Source organism: Leptonotus elevatus, chromosome 15 (assembly GCF_054856555.1).
Source record: "Leptonotus elevatus isolate MCC_2025b chromosome 15, RoL_Lele_1.0, whole genome shotgun sequence".
Classification (NCBI taxonomy): Eukaryota; Metazoa; Chordata; class Actinopteri; order Syngnathiformes; family Syngnathidae; genus Leptonotus; species Leptonotus elevatus.
The window spans coordinates 9,914,046-9,923,933 of NC_141253.1; the positions used below are offsets into that span (position 1 = coordinate 9,914,046).

A 9,888-nucleotide genomic window follows, 5' to 3' on the forward strand; every position below is an offset into this window, starting at 1 on the left:
AATATGAATAATAATCGTTTTATATGATAATACGACTTTTATCTGAACTTCAATTCTTATTTTTTTTACAGTAGAAATGCAACCGAAATAATTACATTCAAATAAACAAATAAATAAAAACACCATAACACCCGAAACGTGCAAGAACTCATCGGCATCTGCATTAAATGTTGTCAAGTTTGTATAACTTTGGCAATTTTCCGTTTTATATCCCCCCCTGCAGCTGTGTGTTTAGTGTAACTGTACAAGCAGGAGGCCCCGTGAGTCTTCTACGCAAATTGCCTTTTGCAGGTTGGCCCTACCATTGGTTGAAACCACAGTCAGATTCCCCGGCGAAATTATCTGATTGGAAATCAGGGAGGGGAGAAAAAGAAAGAGCAACAAGTGCGATGCTTTTTCGATGGTTTGCTTTTGGGACTTGAAGGAAAGGATTTTTTTTAGTCACACGCACTAAAGATCTGGACGTCCAAAAATATTTTATTTTTTAAATTGGATCTTATTGAGTGAGGTGAGTTGCTAATATAATTTCAAAGTTAAGGCTACACGTTGTTTTTGGCTTGACTTTATCGCATACAATTTGACATGTTAAGATGTTTTTTTTTTAAAAAATATTTATAGCATAAATACAGTGTATACTTTTACAATAATTTGCATACTAAAACATTCTTCCCAATTTAAATCTTATGTAAAGTGTAATGTAAATCTTGATTTTAAAAAACATTTGAAATTTCTGTTTGACAAAACATGAGCTTTGTTTAATAGAAACTGAATTTAATATTAACTTATTTACTTAGAGTTAAAGCAACGTGTTATTTGTGCTTGTAGAGTCGACATGCCTCGATCATTCCTGGTGAAAAACAAACGGAGCACTTCATTTAATGTGCATAGATTGTATGAAGACAAGACAGGTAAGTTTGAAATATAAACTATGACAAAAATATTAACATTAATTTCAATAACTTAGCAATTATTAGGACTATTGTCAACTCCATTCATTATTATTCACCACAGCTCAGTTAATCCATGGATACATTAATAATTAATTTCAGATAAAAGAGGAGTACATTTTTCATTTATTTTAATGTAAGAGAACCAAAATGGTCTTATAAGCTTGAATCAACCAAACTGTTTGGATTTAATTTAAAGGAATCTCACCTCAGAGCACAGACTCTTCAGACGGGCCTCAATTTGAAGGTCCTCATTCGCAACCAGAACCCAGGCCATTAGAAAAAGACAAGCAAGAACTTCGGAGTCCTTTAACTGTGCACGCAGAGCCCACCAGACCCCCTGTGGCTCCACCAAAGCCATACTACCCAACAGGTGAGCATTTTTTTTTTGCAGGCATGACTCTAATTGCAGTAATTAAAAATATATAATTCAAACCCAAACTCCAAAGTCCATGTTTTCCTCTTCGGTGTGGGCCAGACGATCAACCTGCATGTCTACAAAGATTGTGTGGCATTTGCTATGTTCAGTTCTATTGTATTGACCAATTAAGAGGTGGTAGAGAAGGCTGAGAAAATGCATTACTTCAAAGGGGAAAACTTCTATTAAATCCATCTTTTGACACAATTTCTGGAGCCTTCCTTGTAAGCATGTTTTTTTTTTTTTGCTCCACAGATGCTCGTATGGCAGAATTCCCTTCTTACTATAAACCAACATATTCCTGGGAGCAGGTTCCCTCTCCTTATCAGTTGGGTTTTAGCCCCACGGTGCTACAGCATGCCACCAGTTTGTACAACACACACATCAGCCGCAGCCCACAGCACCAGCAGCCTTTGGACTGTACGACACATTACTCCCCAAGCTCCAACACCTACCACTGTATCACCTGTGATAAGGTATGTTAAAGGGATACTTGACTAATTGAGACATTTTCAGCAGTAAAAAAATATATATATTTTGTTCAGAATTAATTCGCTAACTTCATTACTTTTCATGTACAATTAATACCTTTAAAAGCAATTTTTTTTTCACTTGCTGTCGACTGGAGAAGACATCATCTGTGCTGAGGAAATAGGTAACGACCAATCACGGCTCACTTGTTCTCTGGATTTGGTCAGCAAACTGAGCCATGATTGATCGTTACCCGTTTCCTCAGCATGGGTGACGTCATCTTCAGTCGACAACAAGTGACAACATTTGCTTTTAAAGGTAATAATTGTTCATAATATGAACTCATATGAATTTATTATTTAATTCCTTATTTGTATTATGAATAATGAATGTATTATTTAGAACTAATTATGTTATCACATCACTTATAGACAACATATTATCTTCTTACTGTTGAAAATGGCTCAATGAGCCAATATCGCTTTAAGTTAGAAAACTATCAACATAGAAGATCTCGCCCTTTGATTAAAAAAGTGTTTCTAGTTAATTGTCATGACATTATAATTACATTATTATAAATCTTAATTCAACATTTGGAAGTGAAAATAGGTTATACCAGTCATTTTAGCTCATTATTTTAATATCATCATGTGTTGCTACTACTATTTAATGTTCAATATGAATAGCTTGTACTGTAACTCAATTTTTGGATTATGATATGCCTGATGTTTTTTTTTTAATACAAACCAAAAACTTGAGATCTAGCCTCCACTTTTCAACCTCCCAAAATAGTTTTAAAAAATTGGGTGTAATAAGCATTATTATTACTATTATTATTATTATTTATTTATTTATTTTTATATTTTTTTAATGTAAATGTACTTTTTTTTAATCATCATCATCATCATCATCATTCTTAGTAATAGTAGTAGTAGTAAGAGCAGTAGCAATAATAGTATTAGGTACATGTTTATACAGGCAAGGGCTCACAATTTGCCAAACAGACGGTCACACTCTGTTCTAGCTGATAGTTGTATTCAGTTCTAATAAAGCACAAAAAATCGTTAACAACTGTTGACATATCAACTGTGCTTCAGGTGTTTTCAACGCCTCACGGCCTGGAGGTTCACGTCAGGAGGTCCCACAGTGGAACGAGACCTTTTGGGTGCAGCATCTGCAGAAAAACCTTTGGCCACGCAGTCAGTCTCGAGCAACACATGAATGTCCACTCCCAGGTACAATCCCTGAAATACTGTCTATGATGTTAATTAAAAACGATAGAATACAGAATATATGTTAGTGATATAGATTTATCGATTAGATTAGGAATGTCCGATACCACTTTTTTTTTATTAGCACTCAACACATGAGTAGAGACCGATACCAAGACCAAGTACCAATTCCACTTGTAGTTTTGATTTGAACCCCCCCCCCCAAAAAAAAAGATGACCGATAATGTTAAAGAAAGACTTATATACCACAATATATACACATATCGCAATATAGCATTTTTCCATAAAATTGCCATTTTCTATTCTTCTCATTTCTTTTCTACATCGTGTTTTATCCAGGAAAAGAGTTTTGAGTGCAAGATGTGTGGGAAGTCCTTCAAGCGCTCCTCCACTCTGTCCACGCACCTCCTCATCCACTCTGACACGAGGCCGTACCCGTGTCAGTTCTGCGGGAAGAGGTTTCATCAAAAGTCCGACATGAAGAAACATACATATATTCACACAGGTATATGACTTAATAAATCATGTGGGGTACTTGTGTGCATGATTGATGAAGACCGATAAGCAAAATGTATCTCTTATCATGTAGCTGTGGTTCAACAAAAGTATAGGTAGAAATGTAAACATTATCTTAATAGTATGGTTCGTTGCTCCCACCTTAACTGTAGTGACAAAACCAGATTTTCGAGACGCAGAGTGATTTGAATAAAGCGGGCAGCTGCTCTTTTAAACAAATAATTAGGAAATAATCCAAGATTTTATGGTGTCGATTTTCTTTTCTTTTCTTTTATTTTTTTTATTTTTTTAACCAGTTGTGTTTTCCATTTCTTAGGTGAGAAACCCCATAAGTGCCAAGTGTGTGGTAAAGCGTTCAGCCAGAGCTCCAACCTGATCACCCACAGTAGGAAACACACAGGCTTCAAACCATTCGGGTGTGACATTTGCTCCAAAGGCTTCCAGCGCAAAGTGGACCTTCGCAGGCACCACGAGAGTCAGCACACCATCAAGTGACATGTCAACAGTGAACATTCATATATTACCATATTACCAGGGGCGGGGCTCAGCCCCCTGATCCCAATATCAAACATACAGTGCGTTCTAGTTCATTTAGGTACGTACACATTACTACGTGACTGAGCCCAATGAGTTAGTTTGCATTGTTTGTTATGTTGTTTAAAATAATTTCAAATAAATAATAATAGCAGATGTTATTATGATATACCTGTTTAGGGCTGGCCCCTTTAGCTAATGAAACCTGAGGCAGATTTAGAAGTATATTTATTGAGTCAATATCACCTTAGGTTGCCTTTGTGTCTTACTTACTCCGTTTGACCACCCAAAAGTTAGGATTTTCCCAACTTCATATTCATTGTATTATGTATATGTTAGAAATGCGTATTTATCAAGCTCCAACATTTTTCTCTTGAATTAATTGGAAGCTGATAATATACACCGATGCCTTCTTAAAATAATGGCTTAAGTCATTTTTTCAGATTTTTTCACGAAACACAAAAAAATGAACGATTTGCATCATGAGGAGATGATTTAGGCATAAAAAATGAAGAAAAAAATGACATAGGCAATTATTTTAACAGGGTGATGACATACAAACATCACAATATGTTAGCTTACTGATAGGGTGGAAAATGACGCGGTGGAATTTTTTTTGCAAACACAAAACAGACGTTGGACCTTCATTTAGCAAGATGATTCGCTTAGGAAGCTAACTGTACTCTTCAACAAATATAGTATTTAAAATTTCTGGAAGATTTTATGTGAATTGCTATCTATGACAGAGTGGACATTACACTTCACAACATCCAACTAACTACACACATAATGTGATGAAAATTACAAAGCATAATATGCTGGTTCATCCTACATTGAATGAAGACAAAATGCTTTTATTAATGTCACTGAAAACATAATTCATAACTTTTTTTTTTTTTTTTTTTAAGGTGCAGTTACCCTGTAATGACAGTAATTATTTCAGGGACGCATGCAAAATGTTCAATATGATCATGAAAATAGAATATCCTTGATCCAGATGACACATTTTTATCAAATAACTTGTTATGGTGACAATAAATCAAAAAAATATTCACACTGTACTGAGTAGAGCTGTGGGACATACCAAAATCAATAAATCATACATTCAATTACAATTATGTGTGCAATATTTGGCCACTTTATAAGACCTCAGAGCTTCATTATTATTCTACATTTTCTTGATTGTGATAATTACGCCAAAGGCACTTTAAAGTGATGTTGGCCCTATTATCTCAATTTACAATTTAATACTGATACAAAGCAAATTTTGTGGAGTAAATTTTACTCTGAAAAATACTTTATTCAGTCCCGGTCTAAACAGAGTAAACTTTATACTCGGAAGAGAATAAAATAAAAAAATAAAAAATAAAAAATAAAAAAGCCAACCTAACCACTGACCCATGCCACACCTACTCTGTGCAGGTCTCAGGTGGAAACCTCGTATCGCTCCATTTTTGGTCTCCTTAGGGACGTATCAGCAAAATGTTAGATAACAATAAGTCTAGAATAGTTCCATGCTGAAGGTTGCGAGATCGTTCCTTAACCATTGAGTGTTTTGTTGTTGTTAGTGGAAAAGTTTACTCTCTTTAGAGTGGGACTGAACACAGTCTTTTTAAAGCAAAATTTACTTTACAAAATGTATCGTGTACTGCTGACCATATTACTATGACATCATATCCTATTATTGGGAACTCACAAACTCACAAATGTCAATTTAGCAAACACTTTGATAAATGTATTTTGCCCCACAAAGACCACAACACTCAGGGCCCTCAGAGGCCAAACTAACAATCTCCAACATTTCAAATCGAAATACTGCACCACAGACTTGTGTCATAAAATCTGCCCTGAAACATGAGTGATAACAAGTTCCTGTGCTGCCAGTAGAGGAATGATGTAGGCTACAACTGTATGACATCGCACCAGCTGTTGCTGTGCATTGTGCGACTGGGTAGTATCAACTGCGTGTGCGCATTTCCGTTTGCTTTCCATTGTTAATCAATTCTAATGAAATGCATTGTAATTCCTACTGTATTGAGTTAATATAAATAAAAAAACGTTCCTGCTTTCAAGTATTGTATTGTCTGGGAAATGTGTTGTTGTCTATTAGGTCCCAGAATTATACCTACATATGAATTCTTTGCTATCATATTTAAAATGTGTATGGATGTGACGTGAGAATTGTAAATGGTCTTTATGAAAATAAAGAATGAGCTGAAGCTGTGGTTGTTCTGTCCTCTTCCCTCCAGGGTAAAATACATGTAGACTGTTAGCCTAGTAAAATGATGTGATAAACTCTGTCAACACGCCCCTTCCCGCTCATCCTGGTTTGGTTCTAAGTGTTCGCCCTAGAAAAAGGTCACGCATATTCCTCCATTAAATTAACTCATTCACTGCCATTGACGGCTATAGATGTTAAAAATTCATTTGAACTATTTTTATTAGTTTAACTTTATTATTTTTTTTACTTTCGTTAACAAGAGTATGAAAACCTAGATTTTTTTAAATTGTACATTTGGAACAGATATAAAATTTGTGATTAATTGTGAGTTAACTAGTGAAGTCATGCGATTAATTACGATAAAAAAAATAATAATCGCCTGACGCCCCAAATTTTTTATAATCTTTAAGTTGCGTCAGGCGAATAAAATTTTAAAATTTAATTAATCGCATGACTTCAATAGTTAACTCATGATTAATCACACGTTTTATATCTGCTCTCAATGTACAATATTTTTTTCCCAGGTTTTCATACTCTTGTTAACAAAAGTGGAAACAATTTTAAACTAATAGAAATAGCTCAAATTAATTTTTGACATCTATAGCCGTCAATGGCAATGAATGAGTTAAGAACATGTATCGATTTTTCAAATAGCTTCACTGAACACTTTCAGTACAAATACAGTGGAAGAAAAACACAGTGAACCCTCCAAAATCAAACACAATCCATTCTGGTAGCTCTTTAAAAAAAATGCCAACAATATAATTCTGGTTGAACTTCACATTTTAAGGTGTTCTTGTTTACTTTGGAGGTTGTCACTGTCTCAAACTTTGCGTCCATTTTCCAGTTTTGCACTGCATACTAAGAGATTTTTCTCATTTTTGGTGGCAGTGAGAGTAGCAAAATATTACAAACAATATGACACGCAATACAAACACAACAGCTATATTATTAAATACAAATAATACTTCTAAATTAATCTTTATAAAGAGAGAGCAAAAAAAACACCTCACCTATTTACTGATAAAAATGTAATCTTGCATTCAAATGACATACAAATAACCAATCCCAGGGAATACAAAAAAACGTTCGATTGAGTCCTTCTTTTAATTTGACAACTGAAACTGTAATCACAGCTGGAAATCAGAATTACACAAACCAGCAGGTGAGGCTTTATTAAAGTTTGGCCACGCGCGCACACACACACACACAAACACACACACACCTGCATACGTCCATTGTTGCTGCTTGGTTTTAAGAGTGCACTGAGTTGACTGGGATACAGGGATTAACTAATAGGCTGTGAAAAAAGGGATTGATTGCTTTGTCAACTGTCACCACACCCAGCCAACACATTGGATTTACTTTAACAAACAGTCTAAGGAAAACTCACCACCTTCCTCAAACACCAAACCAGTTAGCACTTTAAGATGCTTCGGGCAAATCTGATCATCATCAGGGTTTGTTTAATCTAAGAAACAGGATGAAGCAGCATTGGAAGATAACAACCAGCTACAGTACATGTATTTTAAAATGCATTATATTTAAGACGCACACTGAGTACACACAGTTAGTGACAGGGGGGACCCAATTGAGCAATGCTGCCACCACATTATGACAACATTTTGTTTTCCCAGTTTAACTCATTCACTGCCAATGACGGCTATAGACGTCAAAAATTCATTTGAACTATTGCTATTATTATTATATTATATTATTATTAGTTTTTAATTGTAATTAATCACATGACATTACTAGTTAACTCAAGAGTAATGTACAAATTTTCCCTAGGTTTTCATACTCTTGTTAACAAAACTAATAGCAATAGTTCAAATGAATTTTTGACGTCTATAGCCGTCAATGGCAGTTAATGAGTTAATGACGCTGATCTCAAATGTATTCAGCTGGTTTAAGGCCCATAAGTAACAAATGGTAGTGTAACATAGTACGGGCAGTACAATTTACGGTTCTGCAGAAATCAGTGTCTACGTGGGCAACAGAGCAGATGTGGAGGCTTGCTGTTTGGCAAACAAATCTGAGGTCTTTATGCAAAACTTGTGGATATCACAGAGGAAACAAGGCCCCCTGTGTATGTGTAACAGTTACAGGGCTGCGGGGACATCCTGGTCTGAGTGGGACTGAGCTAATCAAAATCCAACACATGTAACTAACAGAAAAGAGAGGAGGAGGAGGAGGATCATTGTGGGTGGGGTGTGCAAACAGGAACAGGTTACGAATAGGGGAGGGGTCGTGCGTAGCCTCAGGAAAAACGGGAGAAAAAGGTGCAAGACATGCAGCATCACCAGAAATATGACTGCTGGTGTAAAAAAGCTTTACGTATAAAAACATTTATGTGATTTATTTTTCCTTTCAGTTGTGTAAAGCAGAAAAACGTGTTACATTTTAACCCTGTAGATTCTCACCCCTTCACATTTGCATATTGCTCCAGGTGTTGTAAAAGTTGCAAATATATTGTACTTGATTTGCTTTCTAACTGTGCAGCTGCAGGTCAATAAAAGGTTCACTTGCAATGCTGCAGAATTTGCAGAAAAGGGAACAAGTTTTGTACATTTAAAGCTGTTTTATAAATGAAAGTGCCAGCAATTTTCTGATAAATCTGAAAGCGTTAAGGATTATTGCAACAACAAGAAACACAAAGATAGAAGTTCTAATTTGGGGGGGCAAACATATGGTATTTTACAAAAATGACACCTTAATCTAACCATTACTTTTTCCCTCCAATCTCCTTCATAAACTCAAAGACATCCACATCAGCCGAGTTGATGGAGCATAGATGCAAATTTGTCTTGCAAATGTTCTCTATGCAAATGAGCCGTGCCTGGTTTATGCAAGCATGTGCCCGAGGGGTGGCAAATTCATGGAACGCAGAGCGGGAAATCCGAGAGAAAGGTTATCATCCCGAAGATAGGGTCATGACAAATATGCAGTGTTGCTACATACTGTATCTCCAGCTAAACATATTTCAGATTTCCTCCATATGACTAGACAAAGGAAGTCGCTCTATGATCACGTCTGCTTTAGTCACATATTGTGCAGACGTGATACTGCTTGATTGCCAGTGTCATTGTGTTGTGGCCCAGCATGTCTCCAGATAAGTGCAACAATGACATGACTTACTGTGAGGACACTCCTGCAGTGTCATCACAAGAGTGACAGCAGGGGAAGATCCAAGTTTCCTGTTTACTCACCATACAAAAAGAACATCAACCTTATACTGACATTTTTTTTTGTTTATTGGGGTGCTGTGAAATTCTTCTCATGTAAAATAGATGCCTTGGCTCAATACAGGTTCGGAAACGTAACCTTATACACACACACACACACACAGCACACACCTAAATATGAGCAGATTTACCACATTTTACTGTTCCAACTGTCAAACAGCCAGCTGCAGGTTCAGAGGCTGGCCATGCAAAAGTTTAGAAAAGTCATAGGGGGAGCGTGCCACTTGAGAAACAAACGTAAGCTTAAAAAAAGAGAGAGAAAAAACATGAAATCTGAGTGCAACAGGCTCTTCCAGTGAAAGCC

General features: G+C 36.0%; 1 protein-coding gene across 1 annotated transcript; it reads left to right on the top strand.

The window, feature by feature from the left end:
* The first annotated feature begins 298 nt into the window (after positions 1 to 298).
* gfi1b (growth factor independent 1B transcription repressor) lies at positions 299 to 6,337 on the top strand. The gene is made up of 7 exons (XM_086096936.1): positions 299 to 508; positions 826 to 908; positions 1,147 to 1,320; positions 1,621 to 1,841; positions 2,934 to 3,071; positions 3,408 to 3,573; positions 3,901 to 6,337. Exons 2-7 carry the CDS (start codon positions 833 to 835, stop codon positions 4,077 to 4,079), a joined length of 954 nt encoding a protein of 317 aa, XP_085953062.1. The 5' UTR covers positions 299 to 508; positions 826 to 832; the 3' UTR covers positions 4,080 to 6,337.
* The last annotated feature ends 3,551 nt before the right edge of the window (positions 6,338 to 9,888 follow it).